This window comes from Micromys minutus (assembly GCF_963924665.1).
Source record: "Micromys minutus genome assembly, chromosome: 1".
Lineage (NCBI taxonomy): Eukaryota > Metazoa > Chordata > Mammalia > Rodentia > Muridae > Micromys > Micromys minutus.
The window spans coordinates 254,286,452-254,314,348 of NC_137969.1; the positions used below are offsets into that span (position 1 = coordinate 254,286,452).

Genomic DNA, 27,897 nt, shown 5'->3' on the forward strand with positions numbered 1-27,897 from the left:
CTTCGTTCAAACCCACGCAAGGCGGAGCCTCGCCGGTGGAGTCTCCCGCGCTTGGTCTTCAGCCGTTAGGATCGCGCGCTGGGCCGCTCCGCCCCCCGTTCCCATGTCTCCCCGCGCCTCGCTCCGCCCCCGACCCCTTGTCTGTCGACGGCTGGACACCCCAGTTCCCAGGTTTCCGCGCGCTCGGCTCCCAGGGTTCCGCGCGCTTGGCCGCCGCCCCAGTTCCCAGTACTCCGTGCGCTTGGCCACGCCCCCAGAGTGCTTGCTCACGCCCCCTCGCCCCAGTTCTCCGTTCTCCTGGCCCCAGGTCTGGGCAACGTTAGTTCCTTCGGTGGTAGTTAGTGCCAGCCCTGGGCACGGCCGTTGTCTCCACCTTCTTTGAAGCATGGAAGTGTTGAATGAGCGAGGCTCGGTGTTGGAATCCCTGAATAGGTCCTAGTTCGAATTCCAACTCAGAAAAATAAAAATATATATCTTGGTAGTGCACAAGATCTTAACAGGGACACCAAGTCCCAACGCCATTGATTGGTAGGGAAGGTGAGTGGATGCAGAATGTCCAGTAGGGATGCCACATGGAGCGTTTGTTGAGAAAGACTGGAAACTCCTTCCCACCTAGGCTTCTAATGAACGAGCGTTTGAGAGAAAAACCGGTGCCATACGAGAAATTAAACGGCTATACATACACATTGAGTCTTTGTGGCTTTCTTGTTCCTCTCCTAAACTCGCTAACTTATTCCCATTCCTGAGCATTATTTCCCTTTCTTTGATGGAAAAGAAAGCCCTCTGAACTTAGACCTGGATACTGGCATTGAGCTTGGCTTTCCTTTTCCTTTTGATTTACTATTATTTTTGGATTAATTTATGTGTCCAATGTTTTGCCTGCACGTATAAATGTACATGTGCAAGCCTATGAGTGATTGTGGGGTTCAGTGTGGGTGCTGAGAACCGTACCAGGTCCTCTGTCAGAACAGCAAGGATTCTTAATCCCCAAGTATCTCGAGCAAGAAGGTAGATAACGCGTAGTTAGTATAACAAGCACTGGAACAAAAGTTCTGTTTTATTGTGCTGAGGGTTATCATAAGGTTCACACTCTAAATGCCTAACTGTAGTCCTGAGCCTGTCTCCTCAACACTGCTCACCTATGCAAGGTATCTTAGCTAAAGGTCAGGTCCAGTCTCTCATGAAGTCTCTGGGGGAGACTCCAGCTGCAGGACAGATCAAGGAGGCACCTCTCCAGATGTGCAGAGCAGAGCACGTCTCTGTGGGTGTCATGGGGTTCTAGGACTGTGTCTGGTTGTCTTGAGCGAGTGACGTCACTGGATTCTGGTTACCAGGTGCAGCCTTGGGTGTAGTGGGGTTCCTGACCAAGCTATTTTTACATGTCTAAAAGGCATTTTTGAAATTTATTTACTTATTATGTATTTAAGTACACTGTAGCTGTCTTCAGACACACCAGAAGAGGGCATCAGATCTCATTACAGATGGTTGTGAGCCCCCATGTGGTTACTGGGATTTGAACTCAGGACCTTTGGAAGAACAGTCAGTGCTCTTAACCACTGAGTCTTCTCTCCAGCCCCTGTTTATTAACTTATTGAAATCACCTTTGCTTAGAGTATGGGGTCTGATGGTTATTTACAGAATTACCTTTTTCCTATTTCCTACCAAGTGGTTCCTAGGAATCTCAGGTAGAAGGCTTGATGGTGTAAGCACCTGCCGAACTGCCTCAGCTCTAGTTTTACTTTTATATCCCTTTTGGGTACTGGCTAAAAGCCTAAGGCAGTTTCCTTGAGGCACAGTTTCCCTGAGGCTCTGTGCTTTTTGTTTCTTTGACCTTGTCCAACTTAAAAGGCAATTTTCTCGCCTCTTGAAAGCCACAGGTTTTTCGGCTTATTTATCCTGACTTCTCTCTCTCTCTCCCTCCCTCTCTGAGTTTAATAAAATTGTTCATGGCCTTCTCTCTGAATCAGCTTTAAACTATTTCATTAGTAAAGCTAAGGACCCAAAGGAAACTGTAGTCAGGGTTCTCTAGCATCACAGAACTAATGGAATGTTTCTATACATTATGGGAATTGATCGTAATGACATCGTTCGCAGCCCAACTAACCCCACAATGGGCAGCTGTGGTGGGAAGCCCATGAGGCTAGTTGTTACATCTGGTTTTCTGTGTAAGTTAGAATCCTGAAGAAGTAGGTTCTAACATGTGATGGCAAGTGCAAGCTTGTGAAGAAGAGTGAGCCTTCCTTAACTTCCATATATGGTCCTCCAGCAGAAGGTGTGGCCCAGAGTAAAGGCACGTACCACGCCTGCATTTGGAATTTGCTGTCCCGGACTGGCCTTGAACTCAGAGAGGTGTTTGTCTTGGTCTCCTGGAATTAAAAGAGACCACCTTACCTAGGCCTAACCTTTTCATGGCCACTTTGTCTCAAGATATAGATCAAAAGAGAGTCATGCCAAGCCGAGATCCAGGTCAAAAGTCTATATTCTCCAGCCTAAACATCTGGATCGCAGGTGTGCCCTCCATTTCTGGATTATAGTTCACTCCAAATGTAGGCAAGTTGACAACCAGGAATAGCTGTCACAGAAACCTTAGTTGACCTGACCCCTAAATGACAGTAGGGAAAGAGGGTCTCTGCATTCAGTAGGCCTCACAAATGGAGAGCAAGGCTGCTGCTTCAAGAACAGTGGAACCACTGCCAGGCCTAAGAAGGATTTCTAGGTACTGTGAGAAATTTGACTTTCCTCTGACCAGAATGCAAACTGATGTGTTTATAAGAAGATAAAGGGAGGGGAATGTGTTCTATGGAGGTGTGGTGAGGTGTGGGGGAAGGGGGTGCCTCTGGCAGGCCCATGTTGAGGTATCCCTTCCCCCTGAGGGACCAGCCATATTATTCGGGGCATGGGAAGGGGAGTTAAGAGGGTAGTAGAGGAAGAGAGAGAGGAGCATAGGCCGGTCATGAGCACGTGGAGAGGGAGAAAGGGAATAGGGAGAGAAAGGACAAAGGGGGATGAGGGGAAGAGAGCAAGTGAACTAGAGAGTAAGAGTAAGGAGGGGGTATGCAGCCCCTTTTATAGTGTCAGGAATACCTGGCTGTTACCTGGTAACAGTGGGGCGGAGCTTAGACAGAATGCTAACAGACTATAGAGGACTGGCAGGACCTCAGGGTGCTTGCAGGTGTCCACATCAAAGCCTGAGGAAGTCTGCCCAGGATCTTAATATACACTGCTGTAATCTTTCAGGAGTCTGGGAAGCAACTGGGGAGGGAATGCACACCCTAAGGTGTGTGTGTGTGTGTGTGTGTGTGTGTGTGTGTGTGTGTGTGTGTACTGCTGTTCAGAAGAGTCCTGCATGAGCATCTTGACAGCTGTAGTAATTTTGGTGGTGTGATCATTTTATAGGATTGGCTCCCACAGACTCGTGTGTGTTCGAATGTTTGGCCCATAGGGAGTGGCACTATTAGAAGGTGTGGCCATATTAAAGGAAGTTTGTAGCTGTGGGGATTGGCCTTGGAGTCTTCTCCACTTAAGCTCTGCCTAGTGTGGAATTCCAGTCTCCTGGCCACCTTCAAATAAAGATGTAGAATTCTAAGCTCCTCCAGCACCAAGTCTCCCTGCACGATGCCATGTTACTATGCTTCCGGCCATGAAGATAATGGACCAAACCTCTGAAACTGTAAGCCAGCCCCAATTAAATGTGTTCTTTATAAGAGTTGACTTGGTCACGGCATCTCTGTGCTGCAATGAAACCCTAAGACCGGTAGAATTTGAAGTTACATGATTTCAAGGATATAATTGAAAAGACTAATGACATAGACTGAAGTATCTTTAATCCTAGCACCCAGGAGGCAGAGTCGGACAGATCTCTGTGAGTTTGAAGTCAGTCTGGTCTGTATAGAGTTCCAGGCCAGAAGGAGCTGCATGAAACCCTATCTCAACAACAACGTTTTTGCAGGGACTGAAGAGATGGTTCAGTGGTTAAGGGCACTGGCTGTTCTTCCAGAGAATCGAGATTTGATTCCCCATACCATGATGACTTACAACCAGGCATAAAACTGGTACACAGATAAGCATGTAGGTAAAACCCTTACACATATAAAATTTTGAAGAGAATGTTTTGCTATACTTATTTTTGTCAAAGGGGTTTTTGTTTGGCTGGTTAGTGGGGTTGTTTGTTTGTGAGGCAGGGTCTCACTATATGACCCTTGACTGACCTGGAACTTGCTCTGTAGAGTGGGCTGGCTTTGAATTTTCAGAGACACACCTGCCTCTGTTTCCCAAGTGCTGGTATTAGAGTGTGTACCATCACATCCAGCCTAAAGGTTTTCCTTTTTTTTAATGTTAGGATTGTTTTGTTTTGTGTATGAGTGTTTTGCTTACATGTCTGTAAGTGCACAATACTTGTAGCTACAAGGGGCTTACAACCATCTGTAACTCCAGTTCCAGGGTATCTGACACCCTCCTCTGGCCTCTGGGGGTAATAGGCTTGGGTGTGGTGAATAAATATACACAGACTTGTATTAATCAGGGTTTTCTATAAGAGGAGCAGAACTGATAGGAAAAAAATACAAGATTTATCAGAGAGGCTTACAGGATATAGTGACCCAAAAATAGCTGTCTCCCAACAGGAGGTACAAAATCCAGAAATTGTTCAGTCCATAAATATGGATGACTCATCTGGTCTTCGGCATTTGCCAGAATCCCAGCCCCGCCCAAAAGTAGGCTTTAATTCCATTTAGTTAGGAGGGTAAGCAAACTGCAAGTTTCTTGCTCCCCCAGGTTTAGGCTGGGTCTTCCAACCTCAAATGATTCCATTTGAAGGTAAGATTGTCCTACTTCGATTGATCCAGTAATTAAAAACTCACAGGTGTGCCCAGGGACTTGGATTTTAGTTAATTCCAGATGTAGTCAAGTTGACAGCCAACAGCATCCACCACAAGGCAAAGCACCCATACACAGAAAATAAAAAATACATAATTTCCAATTAAAGAGGAAAATGAATCCTTGCTGAGGGCTGGTTTGGGAGGTCGAAAGGATCAAGCCCAGTTAGGGTGTGGAATACTGCGGAGGTAAGCGTGTGGTCTCCAGGGAGACTTGGAGCTGTGGCAGCCAGGAGCACGTGTCTCACTGTCAAAGAGCCAGGAGAGAAACACAAAACACCTCCATCTCCCACCATGTTGGATGGGAACTGATAACCCTGAGATGGGAAAGAGAAAAAACAGTTCCACAATTTCGACCCAAATTTGCAGCAGACTTTATTTAAATACCAGCCAGGTAGATGGGCTCTTGCCAGATCCATCTCTGGGGTCCCAGGAAATGGTTACAAATCGAGTTTTGCAGGGACTTAAAGAGAAAAACACATCATTCATTGCATAGACTGTCAGGCCGAATTACAGCAAACATACATCCTGATGTATTTTCTGTACACATGTAGTCAAGCATGTCCGCTGTAGATGGGTCAAACAAACACAGGACCCGTAACCTGCAAGGTGTGTGTTTCCTGTTTTAGCCTCCTGTTCCCTGCTTGAGTTGTATCCTGAGTTCATTCCTTGACTCTGAAGGAGACCAGTTCATATTTGGATCTCGCAATCATCAGCTTAATGGTACCCAGACAAGAAACAGAAGGGTCAAAGCCTCTGACAGCTGACATCAGAATTACTATCTATAGAAACCAGAATTGGACAGGACACCAGTTAGCCAATCCGTCTCAGGTCCCCCTTTTAGCAGGTTTTGTTTTGTTTTGTTTTGTTTTGTTTTAATACAACCATATACAAATGGTTTGTATAGGGACACTTTTCTCTTAAATTAATTTTCTCTGAATAAAGCAGGCCAAGTACCCTATCATTGTGGAACTGAAATCTGCATTGTAAAATAGCCACACCTTCGAGTCCTAGCAAAAGCTATACCTTTGGGTTAAAAAGCATGAACATTTTTTTCCTCTATCCAGAGAGCCAGATATAAAAATTGGACAGAGATGTTCATAGCCAGCACCTTGTCATAGATGACAACCAAAGGAAATTTAAAATCTTGAGCGCGTGACTCAGTAGTAAGTAGTCAGTGCTCTATCAGCTTCTCAGAACTCCTTTGGTCAGTATTAAAACTGAACCTTTGGAATCTTTGTACAAGCATAGCCCACAGGGGGAGGAAGTCTGAAACACTATTTCTCAAATGCCTCAAATCAGTTTTCAGACCTTTAGAAGTTGTGTCGACGTCAAACCAGTCTCTTTCCATCTCACAGTTATTACCGAGAGCGGCCATTGCAAGGGCATGTGACAAGGTGACACCTGAAACCTGCTTATCCCTTAATAGGAAGCCCGTTAGAGAGGCAATCCTACCTGTCTTCCTGTCTTTAACAAAAGACCTAGTCACTTTAGGTGAATGAATGAGGCGGCTGCAGCCTTGTGGGAAGGAGCTTGCTGCTGCCGGGCTGAAGACCCACAGTTAGCCTAGCCAGAGATACGTACGTAGTACCAGGAAGTATAATCCAAAGGGCGGATGTATGAATTAGAACGAGAGAGACCAGTTCATGAGAACATACACCAAATGGCCAACCCAGGCTCCTGTGGTCTCCATCATGTTGAAGGCAGAGCTACCATGGCAGCGCCAGTCTTTGGCCACTAGGCACAGAAGCTGAGAGGTTTTTTCTGTGTTGGAGGAACAAGGTGCATGCAGGGTGGAGGAGAGCGGGAGGGGGTGGGGTGCGGGGGTGGAGAGGTTGATCTTTGTCAACTCTGCAGTTTCTCCTTGTCCATAGTTCGGGCTCCTGGCAGCAGGCAAGGCATTGAGGTCTTTCCCAGTGGTTAGCATTAGCACAATCCAGATGGAGTGATCATAGAGACACCACCTTCTTGGAGACCTTGGAGTCTCTGATAGGATCTGGGAATCCCTGACATGGTAAGTTGTTTTGTTTTCCATTAAACATCAGCAGCTCTGATAAGTCTGAGGACCATTAATTATTCAGTATGTCTGAGCTAAACAACCCTTGCTTGTGTTTTGGTTACGTGCTTTAGGCTATACCTTGAAAACATATGCAGGAGGGTAAATCAAGCGTTTCCCTGTAATTAATTACATTAGTACTTAGCATGACTACACATATAGTTATGAACATATTAAGACTTAATCATCTTTAACAGCTTATAATAAAAAAATAATTTCCGAATTGAAACTCCTTTTAGTATCAAAGTAAAGCTTTTACATTGTAAATGCAGTCTACAGGGAGACTGGAAACACAACTGATATCTGTTAAAACAAGAAATAATGCCAGTCTTGCACAACTCCTTTTTGCCTTTCCAGCTTCTGGCTTCTCCACTGATTTTGTCCCCTTGGTGATTTCTGGCACCTCAGAGCCGCCTCCCATCCATCCTTCACATTTGCCACAGACAGAGCCCCTTAAAGGTATCACAGCTCAGGACACCGCCCCAGGAGCTCCATTTCCAGTGCTCAGGCGGAACTGAAGCTTTGATCTATTCCCGGTGGTTCCCAGCACCCTCCGTGCCTCACGTGTGCCCAGCTCTGGCCTTTCCCCCCACTTCTTGTTCAGGCCAGATGCAAGCGTCCCTTCAAAACATCTGCTTTAAGAAGCTGCTGGGGTCCTGACTACAGTTTCCAACCCTGTCTAGCAGATGGTCACCAACGCATTACCAACTCTACTTAATCTTTAAAACCACAGTAACCTAGGTATTGTTTCCCAGACGTGGACAGTAAGGCATGGAGATGTTAAGTCAATTCTTCAAGAAAAGAGCTGGCAGCCCCAGGGGCTCAGGTCTGAGTCCTGGGCACCCACAGTGGAGACCACACTCTCTGCTCTTCCAGGATGGAGTGCAGTGGGACTTGTTGGACAGAAGGCAGGCTGAATGAAGTCCATTTTCAGTCACAAACAGCTTCCCCAACAGGAACACACGGTAGCCAGTGAGGATAGTAGTAAGACGGTTAAGAAATAAGAGCTCAGGGGAAACCCAATTTTGGCTCCTGTGCCATGGGATAGGATGCTGGCCTTAATGTCCCTGATCCCCAGAGCAAACCAACTTTGAGCCATTTTATTAAGAAAGGCACACACACCGGAGAACCACATGGAATGTGACAGTTTTATATAAATGCTAAAAACAACAACAACAACAACAACAACAAAATGGCTCAGAGAGGCGAGTGTCCATCTCAAGAGGGCTGGAGCAATGGCAGACTGGAGTGGGACTTGGGCCATGGTTTGGATAGTGTGTGTGTGTGTGTGTGTGTGTGTGTGTGTGTGTGTGTGTATTATCCGAAGGTTTATCTATTGAAAGCTTGGCTTTCATGTTGGGAATAGGTGGGATAAGGGTGAGTAGATCTTGGGGGAATGATTCTCAGTGCAAGTCCCAGGATTGAGAGCTGAGAAGCGCAACTGGCCCCTCCCTTCATTGCAGCTTCCTGTTCTAGCACACGATCTTACTGGCCCCTCCCTTCATTGCAGCTTCCTGTTCTGGCGTGTGATCTTTCTGTGTGCTTTTACATTGTGACGCCTTCCACTTTGAGGCTTTCAACAAAGCAGAGCCAACGGAAAGCACCATGCCCTGGAATTTCCATACTATAAGCACAATAAACTTCACAAGGACCAGCTTTCACCTAAACAGAGATAGGAGGTCGGAGGGGCCAGGATTTGTTGAGCACGTGAACACTCATTGTGGAAGAGGTATCTGGGGACTCTCACTGTCAGAGAAGGGAGTCTGAATTAGGGCTGTCTAGAGCTGTGGTTCCCAACCTGTGGTTCATGACCCCTTTGGAGGTTGAATGACCCTTTCACAGGGGTTGCCTAAAATTATCCAAAAAAGAAATCATAATTATGAAGTAGCAACAAAAATAATTTTCTGGTTGGGGGTCAGTCATCACGACATTAGGAAATGTATCAAGTGTGTGTTGCGGGGGGCTGGGGGCGGGCAGCATTAGGAAAGTTGAGAACCACTGCTCTAGAAGAACTTATAGAATGAATCTATCTAAATTTATATACTTAAATATATAAAAGGGATTTATTAGGCTGGCTAACAGGCTGTGGTCCAGCAAATCCAACAGTAAACAGAAGGTCCAAGAATTCAGTGGTTGTTCAGACATCCACGAGGCTGGCTGTCTCCCTGGTCTTCAGTATACAGCAGAATCCTGAAATAGGCTCTGATGGCAGCGAAGGCGTGCACTTTTACAAGAGCAGGCAGGCAGAGAGCTGGTTTCCTGCTTCCATGTCCTTACCCATGGTGCCAGCAGAGAGTGTGGCCCAGATTTAAGATGGATCTTCATACCTATGCGATATGGATTAAAGATGTGTCTTTGACCTCAAATATTGGATTGGATGTTGGTCTTCTCATTTCAAGTGATTGTATTAAGAAAAAAATATCCCTCACTGGTACGCCCAGCCCTTTGGGTTTTAGTTAATCCCATACGGAGTCATCTGATTTAACTAACAAAAATAACCATCACAAGGTGTTGGAAGCCGTTTGTGCCTCACCAATAGATGGCGCCAGCTTCCCGCCAATGATTCAGCTAACAGAGCCATTGTCCAGCCTGAGGGATGTAGTGCGCATGTACCACACATGTCACAGCCCACTCTCGGGGCATGCTAATGAGTTACTGGAGGTCGCACCAATCAGGTAGCGACATGAGTTTCCTGGGCATTATAAGCAGTGCATTTTTCTTCCACGTGGTCCCCTGATTAAGAGTACTGTACAATAAAGGTTGTTCGCAGAAGAATCCTGTTGTCGCACGTCGTTCTTGCCGGCAAGACATAGGGCGCGAGACAACAAGGCAATACCTTGTCAACTTGACACACAATCATATGTATGTCATAACTCCCAAATGGAAACAATAAACTGGCATTTAATGTGCTTAACATCACATGATTACCCCACATAGAATAGTACTTGCATTATAAATTCAGAATAGGTGGCAATGTCCCTTGAGGGACAGTCTTTCTTTATCTCAAACTTATTTGATAAGCATTGTTGTTCTTGTAATTAATATTATACTACATGATCAAAAAACTGAGGAACAAAACCAAATTATGATTATGGTCCTCATTTCTGCAACTGGTCATGTGGTCTCTGCATGGTATTTATGCCAACCTTCTACTGTGATGGCTGTCATGGCTGTTTCCGGTGCTCAGCTTGACTGCGTCTGGAATAAACTACAGTCCAGAAAAGGAGGGCACATCTGTGATCCAGATCTTGAGGCTGGAAGACACAGGTTTCTGGCCTGGATCTTGACATGGAGATCTTGAGACATAGTGGCCATGAAAAGCTTAGGCCCAGGCAGGGCAGCACATGAATTTACTCCCAGGAGACCAAGGCTAGCAGATCTCCGAGTTCAATGTCAGCCTGGGACAAAGCAAGCTCCAGATCCAAGCATGGTGGTGTACACTTGGTGTGGAGGTGTTGCACCAACAAAGCTACACTTCCTAATGGTGCCATGACCTGGGCCGAGCATATACGAACCATCATACTACCCGTTCTGTTTCCTCCTCCAGGGATAAGTACCGGTTTTTAGTCACTGTTTTCCCTGGCAGAAGCAACTAACTCTGAAGTCTTCCATTTAGCCTTTCCAACCAAAATAGCTCCCACCACACAGATCAGAGAACCAATGCGAGAACTCTGTCAGCTTCTCAGTATATCTGTCCTAACTATACATTCTGGAACTTGGGAAATAACCACAGGATGAGTTTGGGGACCCACTAATCCTACTGTGAATTGGACTTCAGCCAAAATTCCATTAATCACCTGACCTCCATAAACCCCCATTTAACTGGAGTGCCACAATACTTCTTAGGGGTCTCCCAGAATCAGTGTTAATTCGGAACCAGGGTCCAATAGACCCTGGAAAGTCTTTTTCCTATCCCCCAGTGTGCAATGACCCTTGTAAAAGGCTGTAGGTCTTTGTGAGGAAGGACTGGAGAAAGGCTAACAGCTCAGCCCCTCTGTATTTTATTAAGATCTTTCCTCGGGGGAATCCTGACTTTCCCTTTGTTCAACCAGTTTTGGGCCTACAAACAGTCTCAAGCCTGGAGATTGGTTCATGGGCTAAGATTCCCTTTTGCCATGATTCAATGGAACCTTTCATTTGTTTGAGAATCTTTCTGCTCAAACAAACATGCAGTAGATTTATTATCTGTGCCATGCAAGGGACTGGGGTACTGCTGTGACAGGCTTGACCATACTGTTGTTTGGAAGAATATGGAAGACTTCAGAACTTTAGAATCGTAGCTGGAAACTTTAAGTAGGGCTTAATGGGCCATCCTTATAGGAGCATGGAAGACAGTTCTGAGGGTGATTTATGATTGTGGGGGTTCAGCTCAAGAGGTTTCAGAGGGAAAGAATATTAGTAAGATACCATTATTGTGATATTTTGGCAAAGAATGTGGCTGGGTTTTTTTTTTTTTTTTTTTTTTTTTTTTTTTTTTTTTTGCCCTTGTCCAAAAATAATCTATCTGAGGCTAAATTGAAGAGGTTTAGATGAACAGTGTTGACAGAGATTTCTTTTTCTTTTTTTAAAATTATTTATTTATTTTATGTATACACTGTAGCTGTCTTCAGACACACCAAAAGAGGGCATCATATCCTGTTACAGATGGCTATGAGCCACCATGTGGTTGCTGGGAATTGAACTCAGGACCTCTGGAAGAGCAGTCAGTGCTCTCAACCACTGAGCCATCTCTCCAGTCCCATGGCAGAGATTTCAAGTTAGCCTAGTATTGATTACATTGTGTGGTTACTAGTAATCACTCTTACACAGATCTATAATGAAAAGAAGCAAGCTGGACAAAAAGAAATACAAATACAGTTGGGGAAGGAGAACAGCGGGGACGTGTAAAGGAGCTTTGTTTGTGCTCAAAGGAAACCTGGAAGCTAAAAAAAAACAATGGTGACCACAGGGCAAGACCCTGCTCCTGGTACCAACTTCTGCCTTAGTCACTGTTCTATTGCTACGAAGAGACCATGACCAAGGTGGCTCTTATAAAGAACCAGCTTAATTGGGGATGGCTTACAGTTTCAGAGGCGGGGCCCCTTATCATTATGGTGTTGGGGCAGTAACTGAGAACTACATCCTGATCTACCAGGCTGAGAAAGAGACACTGGGCTTGGTGTGGGCTTTGAAACCCTAAAATAAATACTGTCACTCCCTGGTGACTAAGCATTTAAATACATGAGCCTATGGGAACCATTTCTTTCTTCCTTTCTTTTAAAGATTTTTTTGTTTTTACTTTTATTCAGGCACACCAGAAGAGGGCATCAGATCCCATTACAGATGGCTGTGAGCCACCATGTGGTTGCTGGGAATTAAACTCAGGTCCTCTCGAAGAGCAGTCAGTGTTCTTAACCACTGAGCCATCTCTGCAGTCCCATTCCTGCCATTCTTATTCAAACCACCACATAATCAAAGATCAGTAAAGGGAACAGATTGACCCCTGTTTGGGTGGTTATAGTGAGGTTGGAGATATCAGAACAAAGTCTGTTCTGATATAAAAAAATATCGACATTATTTGTAAGGATTAGGAGGTATGGCTTTGTTGGAGGAAGTGTGTCATTGGGAATGGGTTTTAAGGTTTCAAAAGCTCACACCAGGCAGCGGTGGTAAACACTAATCCCAGCATTTGGGAGGCAGAGGCAGGCAGATCTATGAGTCTAGGACCAGCGTGGTCCTCAGAAAGAGTTCCAGGAAAGCCAGTGATACACAGAGAGCCCCTGTCTCAAAAACAAAGCACACACGCACACACACACAAACACACACACATGCACGCGCACGCTATGGAACGGACACCACCTTGTAAGAGGAAGCACCCTAGAACCCATATCTAGGGTCTCCACCCATTTCCTTAATTGAATTGAAAAGATCCTTCCTCTTGAGAAGAAATAAACACCCAGTCTGCAGCTGAGAAAAATCAATAAGGAATCAGTGCTCAGACTAGAACATCAGAGAAACACAGCCGCAGCCGGAAGTACAGACGGTAGACCCCCAAGCGAGTTTGATTGGACACAGACATGGAGTGAATGTACGCAGAAACCCTCAGCACTTAAGGGAGTGACCTGAGTTGGAGACATTAGTGTGGTACCTGAGTTCCTTGTGGGCCCTGGGTTCTGCCTCTCTTCACTGGTGCTGTCTGAGGACCAATTTGCTGGCTAAGAAAGCGGTCACCCTTAGGCGTCAGTTGCCTACCGGACCTGAATGGAAAAGCAGCATCTCGGTCCAATGCTGTGGTTCCCATCTCTTCTCTGTACGCAGGTGATGCTGGTGTATAAGGTGCCACTTACAACTGAATTTTAGGGGCCCAAAGATGATGTATAAAGGAGTGAGGTCCTGAGCCTGGATCCCTAGGACCCACGTGAAGCCTGACGTAGCAGGACATCTGTAAGCTCAAGGCTCCCGTGCTGCACTGGAAGGACCTCGCAAATCTCCAGAATGCGTTTCTCAGAGTGAGTGTCAAGGACACTTGCGGCTCCCTTCTGACCTCCACTTGCATGTCATGTGTTCTTGCAGCTACATAAAAAATAAAGCTGAGTATGGAGAATCACACCTGTAAACCCAGCATTCAAGATACCGAGGCAGGAGAATTGTCAGAAGGTCCCTACTACGCTGAGGCAAAAATAAATAAAAAAGTCAAAATAAACCAAGTAGCGAATTTACATTCATAAGGAACAAGATTCCGTAATTCTGTGGTACCTATGGTCAGGTAGCTGTTTAGAAAAGTCAGAATGGAAAGGCACTGGGGTAGGTCAGGCACCCTCAGAGCTCATGGAAACTGCTCTGGCTTGGTGATGCTGCCCCCTGGTGGCCCTGGCAGTCTTAGGGTTTCTATTGCTCTGACCAAGTTGCGTGACAGTGGGAAAGGCTCTATTTCCTTACATTTGCAGTCCAGCATCCGGGAAATCAGGACAGGACCCACAGGGGAGCGCTGTTTACTGCCTTGCTCCTCACGGCTTGCTCAGCTTTCTTCGCCACCCCCCCCAGATCCCCTCCTCCATTTCCCTTCAGAAAAGAGAAGGCCTCCCAGTGATGTCAACCAAACATGGCCTAACAACTTACAGTAAGACCAGGCACAAGACATCCATCAAACCAACGCTTTCCTAATAGCATCCAGGACTACCATGGCGCCCAGGGATGGCACTGCCCACAGTGAGGTGTGCCTTCCCACATGAATCACCATTCAACAGAATGCACCCAGGCTTGTCCACAGACAAATCTGGTAACAGAATTTCCTCAGCTGAGGTTTCTTCTTCCAAAATGGTTCTAATTTGTCTCCTGGTGACATAAAATTAGCCACCACAATTGTGAGCTTGGCACACAGACACATTATGATTCAACTAGAACCTTTTCTTTCTCATTTGTCGCCAAGATGGCATGTGATGGCATGTTAGTATTATATTTTATTGTAATAAATTATAATAATATGCTGGTAATTTAATAAAGTACAAACACACACACACGCACACATATATATACCGTAGCTGTCTTCAGACACCAGACACACCAGAAGAGGGTATCATATTTTGTTACAAGTGTTACAAATGGTTGTGAACCACCATGTGGTTGCTGGGAATTGAACTCAAGACCTCAGGAAGAGCAATCAGTGCTCTTAACCACTGAATCATCTCTCCAGCCCTCAATTTCCTTTGCTTAATCACAGCTGATTCTTTAGCCCCGGATCACCAGAATCCATTGTCTCAGCAAAATGAAGGTTTGGCTTTTAATTGTTCTTAACTCAAAATACTATAGTGACGACCCTGTGACCTTTGAAAGAATTTCAGACTTCCTGTCACAAGCCAAGCACCGACGTCTCCGTTGCTCTCAGTGTTCTTCTAAGGTCCTGCAGAGCAGGCCTCTGAGGCCTGAGCACGCACTGGCTTTTCCAGCTCAAAGTTCAAGGGCTTCCATCATCCTCCCCCAAACACACAGCAGGGCTATCACTGCAGAGCCCCAAAACCTGTGCCGATTTCTGTATTGGTTGAGGTTTCTATTTCTACGATAAAACTTAAACAAAAACAAACAAACAAACAACCCCAGGAGAGGGTTTATTTTAATATAGGCTGTAGTCTGTCATTCAGTAAAGTTGGGGCAGAAGCTCAAAGAAGGAACCCGGAGGCAGAAGAAGTGGTGCCTACTGGCTTGCTCACCCCGGCTGGCTTAGCCTGCTTTCTTATGGCACCCAGGACTGCCAGCCCAGGGGTGGCACTGCCCACAGTGAGTTGAGCCCTCCCATATCAAAAATCAACCAAGAAAACTTACCTAAGACTTGCCCACTGACCAGCCTGCTGGGGGCATTTTCTTAATTGAGATCTAGCTTGTGCCAAGCTGACACAAACTAGCCCACACAACTGGAGACGCGAGAAAGCTAAGCTCTCTGTTTCTGTGGAACACGAGCCACTGGGGGCTGAAAGGAAGCAGTCTGAGTAGGGGAGTGTGGTGTGCACACCTCTAATTCCAGCACTTGGCGGGCAGAGGCAGACAGGTCTACCAAGCAAGTCTTAGGGCAGCCAATGCTACACAGAGAACCCCCTTCCCCGTTTTCAGAAACTAAGAAAGAAAGAAAGACAGAAAGAAAGAAAGAGAAAGAAAGAAAGAAAGAAAGAAAGAAAGAAAGACAGAAAGAAAGAAGAGGCCTGGAGAGATGGCTCAGTGGTTAAGAGCTCTGACTGTTCTTCCCGAGGTCCTGAGTTCAATTCCGGGCAACATTGTGGCTCACAACCATCTGTAATGGGATCCAATGCCCTCTTCTGGTGTGTCTGAGGACAGTGACAGTGTACTTACATACATAAAATAAATAAATTAATTTATTTTTTAAAAATATTTTTATTTTTTATTATTATTTAAAAAATAAGAAAGGAGGCTAAACAAGGCAGTAAACAAGATAGTAAACAAGGCAGTAAACAAGGCAGTAAACAAGGCAGTAAACAAGGCAGTAAACAAGGCAGTAAACAAGGCAGTAAACAAGGCAGTAAACAAGATAGTAAACAAGGCAGTAAACATCATCCTTCTGTAGCCTTTGGTTTGGGTTCTAGGTTCCCACCAGAACTTCCCTTTATGATAATCTGCAGTCAGAACATCTAAGCCGAACTAATGCCCCTACCTGCTTTGGGTCTCGGTGTTTTATTACAGCAACCCTAAGACACTCCCCATTCTCCGTCCCTCCCTCAGGAACCCCAGGACGGCACAGTGATCTTCACCATGGCCCGCACCCTCACTGCTGCACTTTGTGGACTAGGTAGCCAAGGGGGGAGAAGAGAAACGGAGACAGAGACAGAGACATAGAGAGAGTAGTACTGTGCAAGAGATAGAGTGAGAGATGAAGAAGGGTGAGAGCAGAAGAGGAGGAAGGGAAAGAGCATGGTGTGTGGGAAAGGGGAGGGATGGATCAGTGGTGGAGTCAATGATGAATAAGTGAATGTGTTTGTAGCTGAGTGAGAGGTGAATGAGTGGGAATGAGTGGGAATGAGTGTGTAAACTAGTGAATGAGTGTGTTTGTGGCTGAATGAGGGGTTAATGGGTGGGAGTGAGTGTGAATGAGTGTGTAAACTAGTGAATGAGTGTGTTTGTGGCTGAGTGAGGGGTTAATGAGTGGGAGTGAGTGTGAATGAGTGTGTAAACTAGTGAATGAGCGTGTTTGTGGATGAGTGAAGTGTGAATGGGTGGGAGTGAGTGTGAATGAGTGTGTAAACTAGTGAATGAGCGTGTTTGTGGATGAGTGAGGTGTGAATGGGTGGGAGTGAGTGTGAATGAGTGTGTAAACTAGTGAATGAGTGTGTTTGTGGGGGGAGAGTAAGTGGATGACAGTGATTGTGAGTGTGTTAACTAGTGAATGAGTGTGGGTGGAGTGAATGGTTGAGACAGTGACTGTGTGTAAATTAGTGAATGAGTGAGCAATGAATGCAGCTGAAGAGATGGAGGAAATGAAGATCTGGCCCACTCACTAGGTTCTTATTAACCCCAGGCTAACCCAGGAAGTTTCCACAATCAGATGGTGTTTGAAGGTTTGTGGTCAGCCATCATACCCTGACCTTTGCAAATGTGAGAGGAAAAAAGCAGTAGTCAGAAGGTAGCAGATGGGGCTGAGCTCTTACTCCCACCAGCCTTCCCCACCACCTCTTTAGCACGACCCCGGTCCTCACCGATCCAGGGGGCCATATGGCCACGTAGGGCAGCAGGCTCAGGGCTTTGGTGGCTGCTCTACTGATTAGAAGGCAGAGCCAGGCACTGCACAGCTTAGCTTGCAGTAAGACCTTGGCTTGTCACCTGGTACCTTCCTGTATGGACCTGACCCATACAGCCTGAAGGTTCTGTTGGCCACAGCCCTCTTGGGTAGTCACCGCCCTTCCTGTTAGGGGCTATGCCAGTATTACTGGTCTCCAAAGTCCTGGCTTCCCAGATCCATCTGGGTCTCCTCAAGCATCCGTTTTTGTTTTTGTTTTTTCTTCCTTCCTTCCTTCAAGATTATTTATCATTTAATGTATATGAGTACACTGTGTCTTCAGACACACCAGACGGTTGTGAGCCATCATGTGGTTGCTGGGGATTGAACTCAGAACCTCTGGAAGAGCAGTCAGGGTTCTTAACTGCTGAGTCATCTCTCCAGCCCAAGCACCCATTCTCTGACTTCACCTGCCCGTGCACCAATCACTCCCAGGAACCTTCATCGACACGCCCGTTCCTGGCCCCACCCTCCTGCCTGTCTCCAGCCTCCCCTAACTGTTGATTTTAGTTGCTCTTCCTGATAACCCCTAAGAGTGGGGATTCCCAGTTGGGGATTTAGCTCAGTGGTAAAAAATAAAAATGTCTGTGTTTGGTCATTCACACACACACATTTGCTCAGCCTGACTGTGGCCCCAAGGTGGCCACAGATCTACCCGGAAATCCCCGTAGTAGAGAACTGGGAGTCACCCACATAGTGGCAACATTATCACCAGTGGGAACACTTTCTGGACTCTTTCATCTTTCTTAGTCACTCCAGAATGTGTGCTTCTGTTACAAGTAAAATAAACTCCGTTGGTGTTTCCCGTGTCTAGCCCTTCTCCACTTTGTATGTTCTTTTTTCCTGACCTTGCACTCCCAGGAGTCTCTGGGGTGGGGGTGGGGGGATGGCGTCAGTCCCAACAGTGAGTGACCCAGTGAGGTAGCTAATGGGAATGACCAGCAAGGCAAGGCTCTTAGAACAGAGCTGGGATTCAACTCAAAGTCAACTCTGGAGAGACTGGGGTGGAGTGGAGCTCGCTCTTGCCTTGTCCTTTCAGGAGCCCCAGCCTCCCTCCTCTGAAAAGTCAAGGCCAGAAGTTGCAAAGCCAAAAAGATGGTTCAGTGGTGAAAAACACTGGCTGCTCTTCCAGAGGTCCTGAGTTCAAATCCCAACAACCACATGGTGACTCACAACCATCTGTAATGGGATCTGATGCCCTCTTCTGGTGTGTCTGAAGACAGTGACAGTGTACTCATATAAATAAAATAAATAAATCTTAAAAAAAAAAAAAAAGACATGACAGGTACCACAGAAGATAAAGTGCTCTGCCAAGTGCCCTGCTGATAGCTGTCAGGAGCCCCGTGGAGCACTCGGAGCACTCGGCTGCTAAAGAGATCTCCTGCCAGCTCTCCCGCCAGCCACGTGCTCCCTGAGTCCCTGGAAGCCTAGGGACATGGCTGGTGTCCTTAGCAAGTTCCACTTTCCATAGGGGAGAGCCTGAAGGTCCTGGACACCTAAGGAACAGAGAGTACTTTCAGAGTTGGTGGCCTAGGGCTGGAGAGACAGCTCTGTGGTTAAGAGCACTGACTGCTCTTCTAGAGGTCCTGAGTTCAAATCCCAGCAGCCACATGGTGGCAGAGTTGGTGGCCTAAGAGGAAAGATCAGCAGCTTGTGTTCCAAAAAGCCATCTACAGTGCTGTGGACACCCCAGATGGTGACTCAAAGAACCAGGTTGACATGATTGGTGCTGGTTTTGAGGCTTAGCATCCTCCCCTAGCAGAGTTCCTCAGGCCGTCTCTCTGGCGAGCACAGCAAACCTAGCTCCGCTGGCTGCGATTCTGGAAGGTGCACGGGACTGGGGAAGGTGTACGTGTTTGCAAGTGCCGAGGGCGAGTGTCTCTCCTCAGAGACCTCTACATACGTAACATCTGTCTTTGTGGAGCGCTTCTTCCACCCCATGTGGATTCTGGACACTTCCTGCCGAGAATGGTCTGTACCTAGCACGTAGATGATGGGGTCAGCCACGCTGTTGACCGTGGCCAGGCACAGAAACACCATAGAGACTTTGTACAGTCTGTTTTCAAAGGCACACACGGCATCCCTGTCTCCTTGGAAGAAGGAAAAGCTGGCAGCTTTGATGAGGAGCACCATGTGGTAGGGCGCAAAGCAGACCAGGAAGATGGCGACGACCGCGATGGCGGAGCGCTTCACCTTGTTTTTCTGCGCAGCGCTCAGGCTGTCGCTGAGCTTGATGCTCCTGAAGATCTGGTGGTTGGTGAACGCAAGGACGCCCAGAGGGACGGCAAAGCCAAAGGTGAAACGCAGGTAGTGGTAGCTGGCTATCCTACTGTTCATTCTCACGGGCTCAAAACAGAAGCTCTTGTCCACCCTCATGTCAAACACTGGGTAGTTAACAAGCGCGACAAGAATAATCACACATGCAGAAATGGTGACAGCAGTCCTCTGGTGGCGGTGGCCTCGGCTCTCCAGAGCGTAGACCACGGCCATGTAGCGGTCGCAGGAAATGCAGCAGAGCAAAAGGATGCTGATGTAGATGTTGCAGAAGAAGATGTAAGCAGTCACTTTGCAGGCCTGCAGACCCAGGCTCCACCTGTGCTGATTCTGGATGTAGATGATCCACAGCGGCAACGTGCTGATGTAGAGCAGCTCACAGAGGGAGAGACAGAAGAGGTAGACGGCTAGCACGTTTCTCTGCAGGACTTGCAACAGCGTCAGCCATGCGGTTAGGCAGTTGGCCGGTAGGCCCAGCATGCACACTGCGCTGTACACCACCACCAGGACCACTCTGCTCGCCTCGTACGATGTGTGGCAGGTCTCAGAAGTGGGGGCTGACATAGTCTGAAGAACAGAGGTGACCCCCAGTGTGGTGTTTCCTGTGGGACAGAGATGACATGGCGGTGGGAGTTTATGGAACTGCATCCACGCCGGGAGGTTTATAATACCAAGAAAAAGGAAGAAGCTCCATGGGGGTGGAAAGATGACTCGGCGGGGACAACAGACTTGCTGCTGACCCGGACAAGCTGAGGTGTTCTCTGGATTTCACATGTGCACTGTATACATGCGGGCCTGCTACAGACACACAGTGCACATGCATGCCTGAAACACACACAGTGTGCATGCTTGCCTGAAACACACCCAAGTGGCACATGTATGCCTGAAACATACACAGTGCACATGCTTGCCTGAAACACACACAGTGCACATTCATGCCTGAAACACACACAGTGCACATGCATGCCTGAAACACACACAGTGTGCATGCATGCCTGAAACACACCCAAGTGGCACATGTATGCCTGAAACATACACAGTGCACATTCATGCCTGAAACACACACAGTGCACATGCATGCCTGAAACACACACAGTGCACATGCATGCCTGAAACACACACAGTGCACATGCATGCCTGAAACACACACAGTGTACATGCATGCCTGAAACACACCCACAGTGGCACATGTATGCCTGCTACATACACACAATAAGTAAAATGTTTAAGTAAAAGAAAAGCTTCACAGACTTCAGACTTGACACATCAAGAGTGCAAACGGCTCAAGCGGGAGGAAGCCAATGGGACCAGGGAGCAGTTAGGACAAAAATCAACCCCAGGCCTTGACTGGTGTGGGTGGGTAAATTCTCTCCACACCCCCTTTCTCTGGCCACAGTGGCCATCTGGTGGAGAAACCTTCAGCCATGTTGTGGCTCAGATTTGGAGGCCCTAAGGACAATGTGTTGGTCTTGCTGAGATCTGTTCCATGGCTCTGGTTGTCCCCGACTCCCTGGGGTCTCAACTGCCCCTGTCAGCCTCAGCCTGGATTGCTTCCAGGACCACTCTGGGAGACAGTGACAGGAGGGCCATCTAAGAACTACACTGTTCCTCAGGTCAGGGATCCTTGTTAGGAAAGTGGCCTGTCCTCAACCACAGAGCCTGATACATTCTTAGGCAACTGACATTTTCCAGGCTTCCTTTTTAGTCCTGATGATGAAACACACACAGCACAAAACGTTCTGTCTGAGTCCTGAATTTCCCAGCATGCAGCTGACTGTCACTAAGGACATCTGCTGTGCAGAGCGGAGCCAGGTCCCACCTCAAGAATCTTCTCAGTCTGTAGACCAAAGCTCTTCTAGAAAGACACACACACACACACACACACACACACAGAGAGAGAGAGAGAGAGAGAGAGAGAGAGAGAGAGTTTCTCTCCCTTCCATTCTCCCTGCTTCTGTAGAGCGGCCTCATCCAAATGAATTCATCATCAGCGCAGATTTAGTCCACTGAGTGTAGCATCCTCAGGCTTCATCCACATCATAGGATGTTTCAAAACATCTCTTCGTTTTAAGATAGCTTTCCATCAAGATACTCAACGCATGGGGACATTTCATAGTGAACATACACAGACACTTTGATACTTGTCATGTGTGCATGGAACCCAGGCTTGCCACCACTGGACTGTTAAAAACACTGTGAGCATTGGTGTCCCCCAATTTGTCCCTGCTGTCTCCTTGCATATACCCAAAGGTGAACGTGCTGAGTCACATGGCCACTGCGTTTACTCAGAGGAAACCTGTGCTACTTTCAAGTGCCTGCTCTGCTTTGCAGCCCTATCCTCAGAGGTCAGGGCTAATCAGCTTCTGCTTTTTGTTTTCCCTTCCTTTTTGACAGTGGGTGTGAGGCGCCTTCCTCCCACAATCTGAGTGTCCTTCCTTACCACTCAGAGGCTCGCTGTTATCACATCTGGATAGAGAAAGTGAGGCTGAGGTTCCAGAGGTGGTGAACCACCTTAGAGCCCAGTGCTAAATCTTGGTGTCAGAACCCCTGTGGGGCCAGCAGGCAGCAAGGGTAAGTAAGGGGTGAGCCCACAGACAGCTACAGGTGTTTAGACAGCTCCTTACTTGGGTAGCTCTCTTCCCACTGTGAAAACACCCTCAGGCAGGCATGGGAGTCTGTCCCCCCTCCCTGGTTCAGACACCCCTCTGTCTTTCTTGCCTGTCTGTCTTATCGCTCCATCCCAATTCAGGCGCTCCATCTCTGTACCCTACCCCATCCCACCCTCCCCACACACCATGCCGTTTTACTGAAAACTGCAAGAAACACAGTCCCACCCCCAGCCTTGCCTTTCACAGCACCATGCTGAACAGCCACAGATTCCCCGGCATGGCTCTGTCTCTTGCTACCTGCTCAGGCCCATAGAAGCCTTTGGATCTTCACGGTGGGCACTGGGTCCTACCACATACATCATCTGAGGATGAGTGTGGCCTCACAGCCCCACATCCCGGCAGGTTACCTTAGAAATGCCTCCCTAGGGAGGGGTTTCTGGAGTGGAGAGAATGGTAGGGATGGTGGCCTCATGGAAAGCCATGGGAAGTTCCTGGTCAACTGCTTACCGGGACCTCCTGAAAGCTCTCTTAGGCCACCAGATGGCTTGTGACTCACCGTTCATCACAGCCACAGGAAGTAAACACTTAGAGTGCAAAATGTCCCCATGTGCCTGGCTTTCTCTAGCACTTGTCAATACAGTTATGAAATGTGTATGTCTTAAGATCTACTGATTGATTGATTGATTGATTGATTGATTGGCTGGTTGATTGATTGATGTTGAGTGAGATGGTCTCTGTGCTCGGATGGTTTCACAGGCACTCTTTAGCACATGTCACTTACTATAACTGGTTTTATGTGATGGTGGAGATTAAACCAAAAGCTTCATGCTCAGTAAGATCTCTAGCCAACTGAGCCACATCCCCAGACTATTGCATCTGAAGTTGTTGATGGAACTACTCCGATTCCATTTTTATTACAGGAATCTGCATGTTAAGTTCTGAAGGATGTGACCAAGTGTACCACATAAGAATTCCTGTGGGCCTTCTTCAATGTCTCAGTCAAACGGGATTTTCTCACCTGTTGCATTTGTGGGTTCTGATCTCATGGTGACTCTTATGTGAGTTCTGTGGATTCCCCTGTGATGGTGGCTCTGACAGCTTAATATGACCTGGAGAAAGAGCATGTTGAAATGGAGTTAGGTAAAAATGTGAACAGAACAAAGCAAAAAGCCAATGAGAATAAACCACCCACCCACCCATCCGTCCATCCACCCATCCACCCACTCATCTGTTCATCCATTTGTCTGTTCATCCATCCATCCATCCATCCATCCATCCATCCAGCCAGCCAGCCAGCCAGCCAGCAGACAGTTGCAATGCCTGTTATCCCAGATTGACTCATTCAACAAAGAGTCTAGAGCATCCCACCATCAACAAAAGGTGATGCAGTGCAGACAGCTAGGCACCAGGGAAGCCAGAGAGCATCGAGGCATCACCCTGGATACTATAGTTAAAACTGTTATTTGTTGGTTATAGTTGGCAAAGCTGATGGCACCTGAGCTTCCATAGAGGAACGAAGAAGGGCTCCCAAAAGGCTAAGAAACACAAAATAAGCAAGCATGAAGGAAGGTCTCTTTGTTTTACTGTTGTTTTGTTTTGCCTATCTGGTTGCCAAATCTAATGAAATCAGTGTTCTGGAAACTGAAGACATGGTACCCCGAAACTACCTAATGGGATGGTCACTGGGCACAAATATTTCAGAGCCCAATTTTGCCATCAGTTTCCAACCACCTTAAGAAAGTTTAACTTTGAGCTTGCTAAAATTCCTCCCTGATTAAATAATGACCTAAAAAGTTAAACATGTGTGACCCACCTGCCCATCCGCTCCCCCAGCGCACATGGCTACCCCTCAGTCAGGCAGATGACCACGGTATTTGCCCAGAGTACATTGGGCCTTCAGGAGTGGCCTTTAAAATCCAGTCCAAGTGAGGCTGAGCCCACAGACATCCAAACCCCGGAGCCTCACAAGTCAGCACCAGGCCCCAGCTCCCCTGCTTCCTTCTCCATACTTTCTGAAAACAACAGGAAGCTAAGCGGGTCACCTGAGATTTCAGAAGGCCACTGACCTCTGAAGAAGTTTAAAGTAACCTCGGCAAAGCCGGGAGGGCAGGAAGAACCACCGTCAAGCATTGTCCCTAGCAGGTTCCTCACATCACCACACCATGCCTTGACCTGCTGAGCACCAGGACAGGTGTCCGTCTGTCCCTCTGGGTCTCAGCCCAGAGCAGGCCGTGGGTCTTAAGGGCTTGTTACTTACTCTCTGCTCTATATCTGGCACAGCAAGCTTCTGCTCCTTCCAAACTCAGAATACCACGAGTCATGACCCCCCACCCTAGCGAATGAGCACATGGAGCGGACCTGGAGCCCCGGCATCAGAGCCGAGAGAGGCCTGACTTCCCTACAACTAGAATTAGAGTTCTGCAAAGCCTGCGGCAGGTCTGTCCCCTATAGCAGCTGCACCGTGTTCATCCTAAGCACCCGGCAACCCTGAGTACGGGGAAGCGGGTGGTGCTTAGTGTTCAGACACCGTGCAGAAGCCAGAGGAAGCAAGGGCTCAACAGAAAACGTGACACGCACTTCCCTCCTGCGGTGAGGATGCATTGTGGGAAACTGCCATAGCTGCACGGTGTGTCCCTGTCACCTGTGAGCAGAGCTTGGCCGGGGAGACAGAGTGGGCTGTTGGGACTAACTGCTCAGCCTAGACAGAGCAAAAGAAGGCCGTCCCTAACCCTCTGGGCATCAACACTCACATCAAAGGAGACCAACCACCAGGCTCAGGCCAGAGCAGCATGCACTGGGGCACCAGAGAGAGGGGGTGCTCTTGAATCCCTACACTATAGCGTGCCTTTTCACCATGGCCGCTCTTGGATGTGCTCAGCCCTGACATAGCTATTGGCCTTATATTCTTGGTTTTTTTGTTTTGTTTTGTTTTAAGATTTATTTATGTGAGTACACTATTGCTCTCTTCGGACACATCAGAAGAAGGCATCAGATCCCATTACAGATGGTTGTAAGCCACCATGTGGTTGCTGGGAATTGAACTCAGGACCTCTGGAAGAACAGTCAGTGCTCTTAACCTCTGAGCCATCTCTCTAGCCCCCTGGGCTTGTATTCTTATCAGTGTCCTTTGTGCTCAGAGCCTATCATGCCTTAGGCTTGTCCCTTTCCCAACCTGTCCCTTCCCTTTGGGCTGTCTGTCTTCTCTGTGCTAAAGGGTCTCCCTCAGAACACTCAGAGCCCCTCCCTTTCCTGTCTAAGCTCCCAGGGTCCCTAACCCGGCCAGATCAGTTATGGGCATCTTGCAACAACTAGGGTATCTCTTCCGTAGGAAGGGGCAAGGGTCAACAGCCCCACACTCCAAGATACAGGCTTCTCTCAGAAGTGCAGCCAGACTAGGGCATCTCATGAACCCCTGGACTGAGTACAGATGTGGAAAGATGAGGGAGAAGAGAAGAATCCCTGTATCCATCTTCTCCATGAAGCAGACACTATTTGTTGTGGGGCCTGGACTGGCTGTGGGTAGTGACTTTTCCTCCTGATGTGCTGGGCTATCTTCAGCGCTGTGTGTCATCTGTGAGGTAGCTGGAAATGGCTGACCTCTGAGGGTAGAAGATCATGGCCAACCTTCACCAGGACTCGGTAACAGTGTGCTCCCAAACCTTCTGAGAACCAGGCAGAGAATACTGTACCACACCCACAAAGGGTACACATGGTTTACTGTACTTGGGCCTGACAAACTCAGTCACTCAGACGGACCTGTAGCAGGCTGAGCAGAGCGGAAATGATGACTTGAAGCCACCAGGATGCATGGTGAATAGACCCACGGTCCCTGGATGTCCCCTTCTACCTGCCCTAACCCCCAGCCACACCCTTGCTTCCCTTGTCCACCAGCACCCAAACACCACACCTCCCTGCTGGCCACCTGATTCCCACCAGGAAGAGAGGTACTTGGAGTCACCAGGCAACATGCTACCTGTGATGCCTACGACCCTTGAGCCCTGTGCTCTGCCACCGCCAGGACTGTGGAGCTTTCATGGACAGGAAAGCCCAAAGGGAAGACATGTTTGTCTCTACCACTCGGAGAGGTGAACTGTAAGCCAGGGCGGCTGGACTGGCCCATTGAGTCACCAGCACACTGTGGTCCATTTCTCTACCACAGGAATTTCTGGTTGTTTTGGTTGCTTTAGGGTTTCACCTTTCCATCCTCCTACAGGCTTCTCTGGGGCCAGGCAGACAGCTCACGAGCATGAGGACCTATATTTGGATTCCCAGAACCCACATCAATGCCTACTTCCTGTGGCAGTCTACCTACAATTCTACCCTCCGAGGGTGGAGATGAGATCTCCCCAGAGCAAGCCAGCCAGCAAGGCGAGCCGCATCTTTCTGTCTGGAATGAGAGACCCCGCTTCAGTGGAGAAAGTGGAAGACTAACTGGAGCTTTGAACATCAATCTTTGGCCTCCACATTCACATTCGTGTATACACGTATGCGCCCATACACCTGGAAATACACACACACACAAACACACATGTACACACACACACAAAGAGAGACAGAGAAACAGAAATACAGAGATACAGAGAGACAGAGAGACAGAGACAGAGAAACAGAAAGACAGAGAGACAGAGAGACAGAAAGACAGAGACAGAGAAACAGAAAGACAGAGAGACAGAGAAACAGAGAGACAGAGAAGCAGAAAGACAGAGAGACAGAGAGACAGAGAAACAGAAAGACAGAGAGACAGAGAAACAGAGAGACAGAGAAGCAGAAAGACAGAGAGACAGAGAGACAGAGAAACAGAAAGACAGAGAGACGAGATAGAGAGAGACAGAGAGGGGGATAGAGGAGAGGAGAGAGGAGAAATAGGAGAGAGGCAAAAACAAAACTAAACAAAAACAACCTTCAACCTCATTTTTGTCCTCAAATTCAGAACGCCATTTGGGAAGGAACTGTTAAATTACTAGTGTCAACTACACGTCATGTGGATCTGAGGGCTCGTCCCCCACACCATGCTTCTCAACAGTGCACGCTTCAGTTTGACTGATGTCTAAGCTTGTGGCAGCTACTCTTCCTTCCCGCCTCCCGCGGGCTGTCTCTGTCCTCACCCCTCTGCGTAGTTAACCCCCTAACACTGCCTTGTGCTCTCACCGGTAACGGCTCACGGTCCTCAGCGACTAACCTGGGCACTCTGTGAGTCTGTCCTCACAAATCCGGTAGAGGTGACAAGATGTCCTCTGCCGGGTGCTCCAAATGCCTGGCCTCAGGGCTCGGTTAAGAACCAGCCCCAGGGTCTAGCCCCATGACCACACAGCCTATCCCAGTAGAGCCCCACCGTCATGTTCATCCCTCCCCAGAGCCTGCCTTCAACCCTAGGTCACTCCTAGGAAGAGGAAGCCCCTTCAACCATACTGCCCGGGATGTCCCCAAGTCCTCCACGGTCCTCAGTTCCCTGTCAGAAGAAGTCCAGTGCAGCCTTTGTCTGCATCTACAGCTGGTAAAGAGCTTCCAGAAGCATCCAAGCAGGCTGGGGAAAGGGCAGTCTGATATATGTCATTGTCTCTGTCTCCTTACATAGGTGGGTATGGTGACCGACAGGCTTGACTCACTATCCTACCATCAAATCACATTCCTGTCAGAAACCACTGTGGAGGGCCTGGCCCCTCCAGGCCCACTCCCCAGATCTAGGATCCACTGACTTACCCAAGCCAGTCCGGAGGCAGCACAGAGCAGGCCCGTCCTGAGGCAGCCCTGAGCACCCCTCTGCAGGCCCAGCTGAGAGGTTTCAGGAAGTAGTGGAGGGGGTCTGAGCATGCTCACTCCAAAACT

General features: G+C 47.9%; 1 protein-coding gene and 1 pseudogene across 2 annotated transcripts in view; both read right to left on the reverse strand.

Annotated features, from left to right (window-relative positions):
• Window positions 1-27,897, reverse strand: part of LOC308418039 (transmembrane protein 11, mitochondrial-like) — a 444,261-nt pseudogene that overhangs the window by 82,240 nt on the left and 334,124 nt on the right. The gene's annotated exons all lie outside the window — the stretch shown is intronic.
• Window positions 18,944-23,117, reverse strand: GPR132 (G protein-coupled receptor 132; the record flags this gene model as incomplete). The annotated part of the gene is made up of 2 exons (XM_080935094.1): window positions 18,944-20,064; window positions 23,090-23,117. 2 exons carry the CDS (start codon window positions 23,115-23,117, stop codon window positions 18,944-18,946), a joined length of 1,149 nt encoding a protein of 382 aa, XP_080791220.1.